Raw genomic sequence first — 16,025 nt, forward strand, 5'->3', positions numbered from 1 at the left:
CGTCACACGTGTCTCCTGGACTGCCTCAACGGAGACCAGGTCATCTGCTGTTGCGGGACGGTCAGCCCTTCCTGTGACTGACCCAGCTGGGGGTCAGCAGCTCGGGAGGAGAGGAGGCACCGAGAGTGTGGGGCAGCTCTCCAGTCCATTGCTGGGCCGAGGGTAAAGCAACAGCCTGACATTGCAGAGAGGGGCTCAGCCAGCACATCGTTGGGAGTTGGGAGGAAACCGGTGCACCTGGTGAAGTCCCAAGGGTGCACAGCGAGAACATGTAGACTCCCCTCAGACAGTCACCCTAGGCTAGAATCAGCGAGCAGCAGCAAAGACCAGGACAGCAAGACTGCACCCCAATTGCTGCTACTGTTATTATTATCATCAATTTCCCTACGGGATTAATAAAGTATTATCTATCTATTACTCTTATTGGATTTACCACTAAGCACAAACACAAAATCCATCCTGCCAAAAAATGTCAGATTGCACAAGGGTACAACAAGGGTAGAGCCGTGGGGTTTGCTGGCAGCTGGCTCCTCACCCTCTCTATTCCTTCCTGATCTTCTTCGTCTTCTTGGTGTTATCCCAGACTACTGACGGGGTGTCCCGGCAGAGAATCCAAAGCCGCAGACCGGCACTCTATGGCACCACCGCCAGTAGACAGAAGGTGTCGGGGCAAAATCCAGGTGACCATCCATTCGGATTCTCCCAGACATGTCCTCCTTTTTTGCCCCTTAAAACCCCACCCTGGTGGAATTTTCAAATGTCTTAAAAGTTTTTCCTTTAATCTTTTTCCCCACATTCTTTTAAAACGGTTCTCGTACAACAAATATCTACTGGAGACATCACCAGTACCCCCTCCTCCCAGCCCCCACAACCCCGTCCTCTTGAGAGAATATCCCAATCAGGTAACCCCGGATACACTTCTATAAATATTACCTGCACCCCCCTCCCCCCACGCCTCCTGTATGTCCTTGTTCGGATGTGTGAAATATGGTGACTCTAGGCGAAACGGAAAGTCGCAGTTGGGGCGCGCTGAGGTACTGGGAGAGGTGAATTCCAGAATAACCGTGCACAGTCTTAGTCATGCAACTCATCGCACTTGACAGCGCAGAGGGCAACACAGCAGCCGAGCATGTGTCTGGAGGAACAGGTACAGTACGCTCCCATACTGAAGAAACGGGGGACTTTGTTGACTAGGGTGGAAGCGTGAGGGATAAGACAGCGCAGCCACACTGTTCTGTATGGCCTCGCTGTAAATGTGAACGAGTGCTTTGAAACAAAACCAAAAAGACGAACAGTATCTGTGGTGTCAAGAGCTCCACAAGAGGCTGAGAACCGACAGTCACGCTACACCGCAATTCCCCTCTTCAAACATAAAACACATAAAAGTGTCGACCTAGTTTCTACATGAAGAAAAAAAGTATTACAATGCGTCAAGAGCAGCTCGGTCACGATACACTAAAGCAGCTACTGGAAACGCGGCGGCAGTCTTCCTAGTGACGTCATCACGCGCCAGCGACCTCACCAACCACGTGACTGCCAGGAAGCTGCCTTTTCAGGAAGTGAGTCTGACAAACGGAGAAAGTTTGCAAACAACTTCTCTTCTTTTAAACGGATTTAAAGTTTGTAAGCTTGCATACATAATTTTATATCTCTGACCTTACCGTTATTCAGTTACTCGTAGACCACTGAAAAAATATACATTTTATACGTGGAGTTCAGCCACAGCTGGCAAAAAGAAATATAAAGATCTTTTTTTTAAGTTTTTTTTTGTACGATCATGCCTGTTCGTTATTTATTCAGGGATTTGTCTATGAGAAAATATCCACTGAGACTGGCGTGTTTGCGGCGTCGATTTTAACACCTTGACAGAAACACGTCTCCGTTATCGACGCAGGTAAGAGCTCGATATCGCCTGTGAAGCACATTCCCTCTCCCTGGTGGTGGCAGATCTCGACAGCCGATACAGAGCTGTTCCACTCCCTGTGGGGCCTTTTTCTGTCTCACCTGCTCGGAGCAGGTAGCACCAGTACTCTAATAATAATAATAAATATGTGAGAATCATACAGTATTTCTTTCCTAGTCTGAACGTGACCTCACTGCCTGTGGGTGTATATATTTACAGTATATCACCTCTCTTGCACTGTCTGTGTGACACCCTGTTTCCTGCAGTGTGAGCACTGTGAGTGCTCCTAGCGTCAGCGGCCATAGTGTCCAGGACTGTAGTCCCTAGCGGCCACAGAGCCTGCTGGTGTGCACTCTTCGCACGTGTTCCGAATGAGTGCATCCAATCCGTTGAGTGACCCTTTCCCAGGTTCATGACACGGATGTGAGATCGTCGTTAGAGAGGTCAGAACAGCATAACCAGAGCTCATTTGGTTTTTAACCCACTATGGCAACACAGTCCCCTAGAAGTCCTGCCTGCCCTGAATTCTGCAGGGAAAGGGAATGTGAATACAGATACGGGGTGATGTAAATGGTGAACTAGCACAAGGATCTGTACTGGGACCACGGCTCTTCCTAATACTGTATTGATCAGTGATTCTGATGTGGGTCGTCAACTAGTCAACATTGCAGATGCTACTAAATTAGGATGATTGTCAATCACTGAAGAAACTGCAAATGGAAAATAAAAACATTAAGATACATTTCAAAACTGGGCAAACACTTGGTGGGAATGTTTAATGGAGACAGATGCAGGATTATGCAGGTGGAAAAAAACACTCTTTAAATGCAAAAGGGCAATCGCTGAGTTAGAGGAGACTACTGATAAAATAGACTCATGTAAATAATGTGCCAACAGAAACACCTCTCTAGTCAGTGTGGGGCAGCAAAATGCCAGAATATAAAATTTACAAACATAGAATTTAAATGAAGGGATCTTATTTTACAGCTGTGGAATACACTAGTAAGACCCTATTTAGAATATTGTGTGCAGTTATGGTCACTACATTAGAGAAAAGCTATTGCTACTCTGGAATCAGGCCGAGGAAATTTCTTCTGAATGGAAAGCAAAAGATGAACTATTGGATATAAGGAAAAAAAACAGCTGGAACCTGTGTTTCAGACCGAGAACAAGAGGCACTTTTTTGCCCAAAGAGATGTGGGAGTGTGGAACAAGTTACCCAGCCGTGTGGTTGAAGCCGCTGTCCTGGCTTCTTTCGAGACAGCTGGAGGAGATCCTCCAGTCAGGACAGGAGGCACTACTTTAGACAAAGGGTGGTGGGAGTGGGGAACATGGTATCAGCTGTGTGATTGAAGTCTATATCCCGGCTTCTACCAAGAACTCTACAGCTGGATGAGACCTCCGGATCATTTAACTAGCTACCGAAGGAGCTAGATGAGGCCTCCTCCCATTTCTCATTTGCTCTTGACCGCCTTTTGGTTCATCACCGTTCAATGCCATTTGGGGGAGACGCTGTGAGGGTCGGGGGGAATGAGCTAATGCCTGTAACTGAAGGCATTTAGAGGGGTGGAGTGTAACAGAGCTCCTTTGTGTTTTGAGTTATGGTGATGAATCCCCTGTGATCCTCCATAGTCTTGGATTCTCCGGCTCTAGGAAGGAGAGAGGGCGCCTAAATGATGGTGATCCCAGCAGAGGACGAGCTGCACCCACCACACACGTTCAAAGATTGCTCCTTTGTTTTGCTAACAATGATTTAGAGGCTCATTTATACAGCAGGACCTTTACCAGAGCCATTCAAAATATGGCCGCAGTGTCCCACTAGGCATTCAAACCCGCAGCCCCACACTTTGTCGGCTAGTTTTTCTGTGTTTTTGTACCCGTTTTTGTCAATGAGGGGGTTAGTCAAGAGCTGCCATGCTGGCTTATAGTTGGTGAGCTGGGAATGGTGGGAACTTGACACCTTGTGTAGCCAGATCAGTGCTCTCCTAAGTGAGAGATTCCGCTGCCATACGTACTGGTGCAGGAGCTGTAATATGTATAATGCCACATGAACACTTTGTAAAGCTTACCCAGTTCAGGCTAACAGTAGTCCAGAGCCTATCCCAGGAAGCATTGGGTGTGAGGCAGGATACACTCTGGACAGGACAAGCTCAACAGTGAAGCATTAACTGGCACTCCCTTGAGACTAAAACAGTGTATCTGAGAGGCCCTGTGGTTTTCCACCTGGTACTGGAGGAAGCATGTTCAGAATCACTCAGGGTAAATACCTGCACTCGCTGCTGCTTTACAGCACATCAGAAAGGTCGCAGGCAGTCAGAGGGCCATGTGGCCCCATCTCTGCTTGCTGGGTCGGCACAGGCCTGTCATCCCAGCAACCCCGTCAGCTTCTGCAGCATGGCTGGCTGGCTCGTTTACCTGCTGCGTGTGTGGAGGAGCTGTGGGCGTCATGTCCCGTGTGCCCTGTGTTTTCAGCAGCTCTTCCAGTGAAGGCGCACAGATGTATCCAGTTTGGAATGAGCTCGTCTCACCTGTGACCCCCTCCAGGTGCTTCACACGGGCCTGCAGCCCCGACAGCCCTGGGCTACGCTGGTTATCGACTGGTCCAGGGTTCACCTGTTGGTGCATGGGGGGGGGGGGGACCCCACTAGGGCCTAATCCTGACTGGGGGCTCACAGCATTGTGAATGGAAGTAAAACAGAGCAGATGCACAGAGAGGAACTAAAGTACGTGTAGCAATTGAACCGATGAACTGATCAAGGGCTAGAGTGAAAACTGAGCCAGGAAGACTGTGTGGCTCCTCAGCACCAGGTCTGACCTCTCCTCAGCCAGAGTCTCCTCTTTTACAGTGCTCTGCCTCTTCTCCCTAAATCAAGCTCTTCGGCACCAGAAAAATCAGGTCTATTTTCAGATCCTTTCAAACAAGGCTTTGAAGAATTCCCCAAGCAGCGTTCTTATCTTAATTCCTTGTGCAAATATGGCCACAGAAGATCAGGATCACAGCTTGTCCTGGGCGATGGAGGAGAAAACATTCCACCCAGCCTGACTTGAGGGAAAATGTGCGATTTCCCTTTCATTAGCATTTCCAAGCCATTTTTCACAAGAAACGCTATTTGGCAGAACCCTGCAGTGCTACTGGGCCCAGCTGTTTGGCAGAACACCAGGCTGTCTGGATGTGTTTGAGTCACTCTTGCTGTCTCTGCAGTATCGGGGCATCGTGTTATTGCGAGTGTTGTGCCTTCCCTCAGTGGCAGCGCCCTGTGACGTCGCCTGCCGTGCACAGAGTTCGTACTCGTAGTGCCCCAGACCTTGGCCAAAACAGATCGGCTGCAGGACTCGCCGTAACGTTGCCTTCTGACTCACACGCTAGTCTATTAATCAGGCGGGTTCGCTGGCGTGGGCGCAGGCACGCTGTCAGATGTATCCACGGAAATACCCACTGACCACAGAGGAACAGGGGAGAGCGTCTTGGACTCCTTCCCCACAGAAAGGACACTTCATGCTGGTGTGTCAGCAGCAGCAGCAGCAGTCGTCATCGTTATCATTCCCACTCACACGCAGTATGAAGAAAAAAAACTCTGTGTACATTACTCCAGCCAGGCCAGATGACACCAGCTTTATTTTCATTTGTGAAGGGCAAATATTTGGGCTGTCCTACTCCCTAACTGCTGGTGTTGCAGCTGCTCAAATATTTAGTGCTGCAGGAACCTTGCAGCACATATTCGCTCAGTATCTTTGATATAGCATTTTCTCTTCCTTCAGACATTATGACACTTACCTGCTGTTTTTCGACTTCCATTGGTCTACTTGTAAAAGACAGCAGCCTAAAACAGGCACAGGGTGATCTCCAGTTGCAGAATTTTACTCCAGCCATCATTATTGTTAGCACGTGATTATTTAATTGATAATTGGCACAGTCGGTCTAACAAGGGTGGGGTTGAATAAATTGGATTGGAGGGACTGTGGATTGATGGTTCCTGATTCAGACTGATGGTGATCTTGCTGCCAGCATGAAAATTAGCACTCATCTGTGCTGCTTCCTGCTCATGCAGACTCGGCTTTTACCAGTATGTTTATGAAAACTGATGTGTGTATAAATGATGACAGATGGGTATATTTAGCTGAAGGCCATGCTCAGTGCAGAAAGGAATCAGTCAGTGAAGGGTGTCAGAGGTGCTGGGTAGGGTTGGGAGCCTCCTCCCTCTCTCTGGGGCTCTGTGCGCCGACCTATATCCTGTTTCCATTACAGTCACGCACTGTGTACAGAAAATATTGTACACACAGGCACACTGCAGTGCACACACACTCAGAGATGTGCTAAAAGATACACTCAGAGATGTGCTAAAACATACTGTACACACACTGAAAAATGATGCTGTACTCACAGTCACACTGCAGTGTACACACACTCGGAGATGTGCTAAAAGATACTGTACTCACAGTCACACTGCAGGCACACACACTCAGAGATGTGCTAAAAGATGCTGTACACACAGTCACACTGCAGTGCACACACTCAGAGATGTGCTAAAAGATGCTGTACACACAGTCACACTGCAGGCACACACACTCAGAGATGTGCTAAAAGATGCTGTGCTCACAGTCACACTGTGGTGCACACACACTCAGAGATGTGCTAAAAGATGCTGTACTCACAGTCACACTGCAGGCACACACACTCAGAGATGTGCTAAAAGATGCTGTGCTCACAGTCACACTGTGGTGCACACACACTCAGAGATGTGCTAAAAGATGCTGTGCTCACAGTCACACTGTGGTGCACACACACTCAGAGATGTGCTAAAAGATGCTGTGCTCACAATCACACTGTGGTGCACACACACTCAGAGATGTGCTAAAAGATGCTGTACTCACAGTCACACTGCAGTGCACACACACACTCGGAGATGTATTAAAAGATACTGTATTTACAGGCAGAGCACCACTTTTCTGACTGGCATCAGTTTAAACAAATTTGGAGGATTCCAAGTAGCAGCTGTGCTGTGAGCAAGGTCTCTGCGAGCATTCTATGATGACAGAAACCGAGATCATAGAAGCAGGATGCATCCCACTGTCTGAGCAAATAGGCTACCAACCACCCTTTATTAGGTCTGTTCAATTAGAGGGGGTTTTTCTGGGTTAGTGGACCCCTTTTGAAAAAAACACAAGATCATCCCTGCTGCTCTGATCTGACCTGTGTAGGAATTGCGTTTGAAGAAATCAGCCCAGTGTGAGCTGAAAAGCCCATAACACTCGTGGTTGTCGTCAGGAAATGCCATCTGAAATGATGCGCTATGAATGAGCAATGCCGGCCAGCAGATCTAATCTACTGTATATAAGCACTGCAGGAGTAGATGTATTATGCCACTTATTTGAAGTTCTAAATGATTCCCCACTTAATTTCTCATTTCTGGAATGTGGCCCGTTTGTAATAACCAGAAGAAAGGAGTATAGTGGCCTCCTCTGGTTCGTGCCCTTCCTTACGTACTGGCTAGCTCCAACAGAGGGGAAACACAGATTGTTCTCTTGGCAAAAAAAGGCCGTGTTGTTGTTACAAAAGCTGCAAAGTTATCGTTCACCACCCCCAGAACAATTGCAGGACCCATACCGGGGCCCCAGGTCATTCTCCGTGCTGGTGGTTTTTTACAGCTGGACTCCTGGGGAGGAATGGGAGAGTGTGAATGAATTATTATTTTTATTTGCTTTGGCAACACTGATTGTACCCATCGGTCATGCTAATAAAGCACCTTGAATTGAATTGAATTGAATTGAATGAGCCAGAGAGGAAGGAGAAGACAGAAAGAGAGGAAGAGGGGTGGCTGAGCAGGAGAGAGAGGGTCCGGAGAAGTGTGAGCCGTGAGACGGATCAATTTGCTTTTTTTGCTCGTTTCTATCATTTTAAAGATTGTTTTTATGCGATGGTCAGCTGAGGATATCAATAATGCAAGGCGAAAATATCACCGGAACAGGATTAACGTTTGTTAAAAGCGAAATCGCCGTGCCGCACCAAAGTCAAATTTTAACTGCCGGTCTTTCCTTCCCAGCAGCCTCGGCGGTTTGCTTTGTGTGAGTACCTGAGACGATGAGCCGCCCCCCCCCCCAGCAGCTCCAGAGCTGTGGCCCCTGGGAGCTGAAGGAGCGACTTGGCACTGGTGGCTTTGGCAACGTCACCCGCTGGCAGAACAAGGTACGGCGTCAGCCCTGACACTCGGTCACCTCTGTCTGCTTGTGACCCCTGCGACCCCGCCGGTTCTCTGCCAGTGCGAGCCTTGGTCTCGTTTCTGTCCACCTTGCAGCCATGTCCGCAAGGTCTGTGCCAGCTGTCTTCGTCGTGTTCTGCTGCTGTGCATCTTTCTCAGCTCTCTAGGACAGCTCCGTTACTCTCTGCTCTGCATATTCATCTGTCTTCTCTTTCAGCTCTGTGTCTGCTCTATGGTCCTGTCAGCTATGTTACTCTCAGCTAGCTCTCTGTATCACCTGTATTTGTTTTTCAGCCCTGTCTCAGCTTCATGGTCCTGTCAGCTCTGTTACTTTCTGCTCTCTGTATCATCTGTATTTATGTTTCCGTCTCAGTTTATTGACTCCTCAGTTTCTGTAAGTTGTTTTCTCCCTTACAGGATGTGTTTGTTTCCATCTCACTGTATCTGAGGTCCAAATCTGTTGTGTGGTTATCGGGGTTTTTAATTTGGTAGTACTTGCTGTGCTTTTCTGGTGTTTTTGCAGTCTGTGTCAATCCATTCTTTTTTTGTTTTTGTTTTTCAAGTGCGTTTTTTATTTTTATAAGTTCAAGGATGGTTTCTCAGATAAACGATTTCAATCTTGTAAAGCCTAATTGATGCCTGTTTTATTGGGTGAATTTCTGAATTTCTTGCTCGGTCAGAGTCTTCTGGGATTTGGCTAGGTTGTCTGTTGCCCATCTGTTCCACTAGTTGAGGTCTTGCAGCTGGCTATCATACCGTCAGCGTGTCTCTTGATGTACAGTGTGATCTGGCTGTGGGTGGGGAGGGGAGTTGGTGTCTGACTGTGGAGGAGGGGTCCAGGCCACTGACAGCCTTGTCCATCACGCTGCTGCCCAGACCTGACCTGTAAGTGGTGTAAGGGAACCTTCCCAAAGAGCCCCTCTACTCCTGCCATTGAGGAAGCACCATGTCCAAATACTGGCAGGAGCAGTATCAGAGTACTGATAATATAAGATGTGTCCGATGTCAGACCTTGACAGAGCTGTTGCAGTTCCACACGTGTTCTTGCACCTGTGTGAAGTGACTGGTTTGTGGTATGGATGGGACTGTCCTCTCTCTCTCTGTTGTAGTTTTTGGCACACTCTTTGGTAGGATTTGTGAAAAAAGATCAGATGTATAGAAATGGGCTGATACACACAAGCTTATTTTCCTAAAGTAGCATCAGACACATCTGATACTATCAGTACACTCTGCTCCTGCCACTATTTGGACAGTGTAAATAAGAGCTGCAGGCTCACTTTTCTCTCTAAACAAGCCCTGGGCTTCGTTTACATTTTCCTGTTGCTGTAATTGATTTTTTGATGGTTTTCGTATCCTGTTCTGTTTCCTGTTTGGTTCATTGCCTCTGATTCTGCTATGATTGCTGTTTGCAGTGATGCCTAAGAGTAGCAGGAATTCAGCAAAAAATCAAAAGTTCAAAACCTGATTTCTGCAATTTCAATGACAGGAAATGATACAGGGGGAAATGTGTGAATGTTGCATCCAGCTGCCAGCTGAGGGCTGCACTAGAGAGCCCTGCGGGCGTTGTGTCACAACAATTAGACTCCCCCCGTCCGCTTCCTGCCCCTCACAGCTGTGAGAACGTCTCTCGCAAGCAGACATGCCAAAGCTTCACAGAAGCAATCCAGTCAATATGTCATCCTGGGGTCATACATTGCACTTTGCCCTTTGACACCTAGCTCGTTTCTGAAGATCCCTTCAACCATCCACCCAGCATCAGAAGACTTATTTTCCTGGTGAGCATTGTATCAGTCCAGATCCTGTCCCGGGAAAAACACAGGTTGTAGGAATTGGAACTGAGGACACATGGGTACTGTCCGACTGAAACTGGAGCACCTGGCTGTTTACCCATGCCGACAAAGAAAGAACATGCAGACTGCACATAGACAGGTGTTTAGGGCTGTGATTACACCCGGAACCCTGGAGCTGTGAGGCGGCAGAGCTGGACCACTACAGAACCTCTATGGAGATCGAAGTTCAGTTTACACAAGCTAAAGTCCCACCATTCTGCTTTGATTTTTTTTCTCACTCCAGAAAACTGAAAACAGGCAGTTTACCACCAAGCACGTTACAGCTGTTACTGAACTAGAATGTATTTGGTTTAAAACTTGCGGTTTCATCCAGCTGCTGACTTCTCCCTCCCTAGGACAAGCTGTTCAGGTGAAGCTTCCCGGCACACTTGTTGGACACATGAATGTCTCGCAGCAGCTCACTGGGGTTAAATTGCCCTCTGCACACAGACTCACTGGGGTTAAATTGCCCTCTGCGCACAGACTCACTGGGGTTAAATTGCCCTCTGCAAACAGACTCACTGGGGTTAAATTGCCCTCTGCACACAGACTCACTGGGGTTAAATTGCCCTCTGCGCACAGACTCACTGGGGTTAAATTGCCCTCTGCCCCCAGACTCACTGGGGTTAAATTACCCTTTGGAAACAGACTTGGTGTGAAAGGGTGACATAGCGGCCTGGTAGAGCGAACCTCCTAACTAGAGTTGTAAGAGATCTGTTCATCTGAAGTCTGCTGAATGCGTTTATGTGAAGCTCCCAGAAGATAAAGGAAACAGCTGCTGAGCTGGCTACTATGGAGCTAAATTTTTTCAGGACCCTTCAAAGGGGGCTATTGGGATAGCTGATGCGCTTGGAGGTGAGGTGTCCGCGTTAGGGAGGTGAGAGCGCAGTGAGTGATGGGGACCTGGGCGTGCTGGGCTCAGGGAGGAGGCCTGGGGCTTGTGTGTCATGGCTCAGGGACCGGCTGGCCTCTGTCTGTCTTCCGGACTGGTGTGGGACAGCTGTGTCCGAGTCTCCGAGCATCAGTGTACGCAGGAAACGGGAACCGGCCTCAGCCCACATCCTGCTACACTCTCGCTGACTGTCTGGGGCACATGTGCAAAGATGAAGACTTGTAATTGCAAACAGAGCGTAGATGCAGTCAGACAGAGCTTCCAAGGCTTAGCTTGTCCCCCAGTAATGCCTCCCCTGTCCTGTGGACCGTGTCAGTTTCTTGTTCGAACTGGCCATGCCTGTTGCCCTCTTTTGTGACGGTGCTGCTGTGTGGTTTTTGTCCCCCTGTCCGACTGCAGGAAACGGAAGAGCAGATTGCCATCAAGCAATGCCGGCAGGAGCTGAGCGCCAGGAACCGGGAGCGCTGGTGCCTGGAGATCCAGATCATGAAGAGGTGAGAGATCACGCCCCCCCAGCGTGCAGGATTGCCGTAGCTACGCTACAGTGCGATGCAGCTCAGTGCAGAACACTACTAGGACAGTGTATATGATATGGTCAAGTATAGTGCAACACTTTACAGTATAGGTTAGTATCTGATGGTGAGTTTCAGTATAGTACAGTACGTAACAATATAAAGCAGTATCCTGTAGTATGTTACAGTATAGTCCAGCTCTGTACAGTGTAGCATAGTATTATAGGTGCAGTATGTTCTAGTGCATTACCTATAATGCAGTATCTTATAGTTGAAATGTAGTATAGTCCAGTATCTTATAGTATGTAACAGTGTAGTACTGCTCTATACAGTATAACAGAGTATGCTATAGTTGCAATGTAGTGCAGCATGCTGTACAGTAGTTACAGTGTAACTCTGGGTGTTACAGTTACAATGTGGCACAGTGTAGCGCAGTGTGCTATATTGACAGTGCAGCTCAGTGTGTTACAGTTATAGTGTAGCGCAGTGTGCTATATTGAAAGTGCACCTCAGTGTGTTACAGTTACAGTGTAGCGCGGCAGTGTGCCTTGAGTGTGAGCGAGGTGGCATGTCAGTGTTTGTGTCAGTGTGAGTGTGTTTGTGATCAGTGCGCACTGTGGTTTGGTTTTGTGGGATCAGACGTGGGCTTGGGAGGGTGCCTGTGGTTCAGACAGTTGTCCGTGTCACCAGGAAACCCTGTTAAATAGAAACATTAAAAATGCTTTTTTGAAAATTCACCCAGAACACCAACCTCAGCCCCACGACAGCGCAGGATGCCAGCTCGGGACAAACAGTTGAGCAGGGAGGTGGCAGCGGGCTCTCTGCCTCCTGGTTCTAATAGAACATGGCCCTATAAATACCGCGCCACCAGCTAAAAATAGCTGTGGTCTTTATACCCTTGCGTTTTATTTTGCCAGATTAAAATAACTATAACTATCTCCCAGATTGTTTCCAGTGAAGGTTTTTCTGAGCAGTAAACAGCGTGTGATCATTTTGCATGCGCTGATTCACACTTCGTGTAGCTTGTGTGTGAATTTCTGAAATCCCCGAGAAGACCGAACTCCAATCACATGTTTCACATCTGCCAAAGAGAAGTTGTGTCCTTTCTGCACACCTTCAGACCCGTCTGACACTCCAGCCAATTCTGACCCACTTAGAAAGTCACCTATTGGACGGATCAGAACCTCTTCGTATTTCTTTAACTCTCTTAATTAGCTTTATTATGATTTAATTTATATTATATTACCTTATGTATTTTCATAGTAGCCTTACAGTACACAAGATAACTGTGAGTGTTATTTGCAACGGAGCAAAACATAAACTTTATTGTCAATGTCAGCTGGAACAGAAACATAAAAAATGAACACACAGTGCCAGCTGAAATAGTAGGACCTTTGGAAGATGCTGCCGTCCCTGTCCTGTTGTGTCCTGTGCCCATTCACTGCCAGGTTACTTTTAAAAGTAATCCACTACACTTATAAGTTGCTGTTAACTTGTGTAATTGATGAACAACAGCATTCTCTAATAATTTCTCTATGTATGCCATCTTAAATACCTGGGGTTCTCAATGGCCTGTCTTTGAGTGAGGAGACGATCAGATTGGTAGATACTTTAGCACACAAATTGTCCTGAAATCACACCTTAAGATTCAAGTTTTCTTTATTTGCCGTACACAAGAAGTGTATTGGAATGCTTACTCATTCAGCTGTACCCAGTATCATCAGAGAAAGAAAGAAAAATGCACAAATGACAAACAGACATAAACAATAAACTCAGACATTAGACATTATAATACAGCCAAGACAGGACTGAGTGCAAACAGTGCAGTACCTTAAGTGCAGGTGCTAATATGTGCAGGTGTTAATTTGAGTTAATTCCAGACTGCTTGGGGGAAGAAACTGTTTTTGAATCTATTTGTCAGTGTTCTGATACTGCGATACCTCCTGCCAGCACCCAGGGGTGAAAACAGATCGTGGCCCGGGTGAACTGGGGACCGAAGTTTAGCTCAAGCCCGGCTGTGGCACTGGACAAGGTATAGCCAGTGGATGGAGGCTAGCTCGGTCCCAGTCATTTTCTGCGCGGACCTCGCAGCCCTGAGTATATGGCTTTTAAGAAGAACAGCTCAGGTCGTTGCCCTTTTTGCGAGGAGAAGCGTGGAATTGGAAGGATATATTTGAAGTCGGAAGGGAATGACGTGTCTGGATTATGATAGTGAGCTTGTTTTGCGCTGCCTGTCGTGGCGTTGGGCCCACCTCAAGGCCGTGCGGGAGCTTTGTGTGTTTTGTGGGTGCTTGCGTGAGCGTGGCGTTGTGAGACTGGTGGGGCTGGCGGGGGTGGTGCCAGGCAGAATGGGCTGCGACTGTACTCACAGGATGTTCCCAGCCAGATACAGTGCGCCGCTCTCAGAAGAAGAAACTTGCTGTCTTCTGCGTGCGTTATGTCGCTGGACTCGGTGAACAAACCTTCAGAAAGCACAGATAAGCCATCTCACGTACTTGTCCCACTACCCAAAGGTCAGCCCCTTCAGGCCGGGACAGCTTAGGGTCAGGATTCGAGCCCTTCCCAAGTTCCCAGGGGCAGGTCGGACCCGAGCTCTTCCTGGTTTCTTCTGGGTTATGTGAACTGCCCCACGGCCGCAGGCGGTACCCTCTTACAGAGCCACTGGGGTGGGGCACGGGGTCATGGGCTGATTTACCACAGCTCTGACCTCACAGGGAACTCACTGGCCCCTTGGGTATGAGTAAATAAGCTTTTCAAAACCACTTCACAGCTCTTATTATCGTTGTCTTTGTCGTTTCTGTTCTCAGTCTCCAGCGTTGTCAGTATTCCATTTCATTTCTGATGGATACATTTTATCATCTGGATCTGTTCTGTTTATTGTTGTTGAACTGGATTTTCATGAGAGAATCTGTAAAACGGTCAGTTTGTTTTGATCCATCCATGACTATTTAAAGCACTTTCCATTATTGTGTTGATATGTGGGGAGAGAGGCAGAGCAGCGCGAGAGGGCCTGTGGTGTATCTGTCTGGCCCAGGGGTGTAACTCTGTAGACTGCCTGGACATCAACACTAAAACTACCCTCTGTTTACTGTTTCTCTCTGTCTAGAGCCACTCTGTCCAATCTGCCTCTCCCTCTCCCTCAAGTCGTTGACTCTAATTTGCCTTCCTCTGTTCCCTCTCCCTCTGTTTAGAGTCATTTTCTCTGCTCTGACTCCTCCTCTGCTCCCTCTCCCTCTGTTTAGAGTCACTCTCTTTTAACCTGTCTCTCTTCCTGCTCAGTGTTCCTCTGTCTAGTGTCATTCTTTACAATCTGTCTCTAGCCTGCCTCTCTTGCCTCCTTTTCTACTTCCTCTCCTTGACTGCAGTCACTCTCCCTCCCTCCTCTCTCCTCCTCTACTGCACTCATGCATTCATTCCTCTTCTTCCTTGTCTCTGCAAACTATTCGCTACTTTCCTCCCGTTTTCCATGTGCAACCTCTCTCTCTTCCGGTACTCCCTCTCTCCTCCTCTCTTCCTGCCAGATCTCTGTCTCCTGCCCTCTCCCTCTCTCTTCCTGTACACTATACCCCTCTCTCCTCCTCTCTTCCTGCCAGATCTCTGTCTCCTGCCCTCTCTCTGTACACTGTACCCCTCTCTCCTCCTCTCTTCTGACCAGCTCTCTCTCTCCTGCCCTCTCTCTGTACACTGTACCCCTCTCTCCTCCTCTCTTCCAGCCAGATCTCTGTCTCCTGCCCTCTCTCTGTACACTGTACCCCTCTCTCCTCCTCTCTTCCAGCCAGATCTCTGTCTCCTGCCCTCTCTCTGTACACTGTACCCCTCTCTCCTCCTCTCTTCTGGCCAGCTCTCTCTCTCCTGCCCTCGCCCTGTACACTGTACCCCTCTCTCCTCCTCTCTTCTGGCCAGCTCTCTCTCTCCTGCCCTCTCTCTGTACACTGTACCCCTCTCTCCTCCTCTCTTCTGACCAGCTCTCTCTCTCCTGCCCTCTCTCTGTACACTGTACCCCTCTCTCCTCCTCTCTTCCTGCCAGATCTCTGTCTCCTGCCCTCTCTCTGTACACTGTACCCCTCTCTCCTCCTCTCTTCCTGCCAGATCTCCATCTCCTGCCCTCTCTCTGTACACTGTACCCCTCTCTCCTCCTCTCTTCCTGCCAGATCTCCGTCTCCTGCCCTCTCTCTGTACACTGTACCCCTCTCTCCACCTCTCTTCCTGCCAGATCTCCATCTCCTGCCCTCTCTCTGTACACTGTACCCCTCTCTCCTCCTCTCTTCCTGCCAGATCTCCGTCTCCTGCCCTCTCTCTGTACACTGTACCCCTCTCTCCTCCTCTCTTCCTGCCAGATCTGTCTCCTCCCCTCTCCCTCTCTCTTCCGGTACACTGTACCCCTCTCTCCTCCTCTCTCTGGCTAGCTCTGTCTCCTGCCCTCACCCTGTACACTGTACCCCTCTCTCCTCCTCTCTTCTGGCCAGCTCTCTCTCCTGCCCTCTCTCTGTACACTGTACCCCTCTCTCCTCCTCTCTTCTGGCCAGCTCTCTCTCTCCTGCCCTCACCCTGTACACTGTACCCCTCTCTCCTCCTCTCTTCCTGCCAGATCTCTGTCTCCTGCCCTCTCTCTGTACACTGTACCCCTCTCTCCTCCTCTCTTCTGGCCAGCTCTCTCTCTCCTGCCCTCTCTCTGTACACTGTACCCCTCTC

The 16,025-nt window shown here is 48.6% G+C and overlaps 1 protein-coding gene across 3 annotated transcripts in view; it reads left to right on the forward strand.

Annotated features, from left to right (window-relative positions):
- Nucleotides 1-1,531: 1,531 nt before the first annotated feature.
- The window catches only part of ikbkb (inhibitor of nuclear factor kappa B kinase subunit beta), a 41,511-nt gene continuing 27,017 nt past the window's right edge, over nt 1,532-16,025 (forward strand). The window contains exons 1-4 of one of the 3 annotated variants that reach the window (XM_088624559.1): nt 1,541-1,559; nt 1,801-1,894; nt 7,945-8,087; nt 11,221-11,315. In XM_088624559.1, the coding sequence (XP_088480685.1) occupies nt 7,983-8,087; nt 11,221-11,315 (200 nt within the window). In that variant the 5' untranslated portion in view covers nt 1,541-1,559; nt 1,801-1,894; nt 7,945-7,982. Of the gene's footprint in view, nt 1,895-7,944; nt 8,088-11,220; nt 11,316-16,025 lie in introns of all 3 variants that reach the window. The other 2 variants (XM_088624557.1, XM_088624558.1) reach the window with 2 other exon arrangements.

This window comes from Lepisosteus platostomus, chromosome 3 (genome assembly GCF_059453375.1).
Source record: "Lepisosteus platostomus isolate fLepPlt1 chromosome 3, fLepPlt1.hap1, whole genome shotgun sequence".
NCBI lineage: Eukaryota > Metazoa > Chordata > Actinopteri > Semionotiformes > Lepisosteidae > Lepisosteus > Lepisosteus platostomus.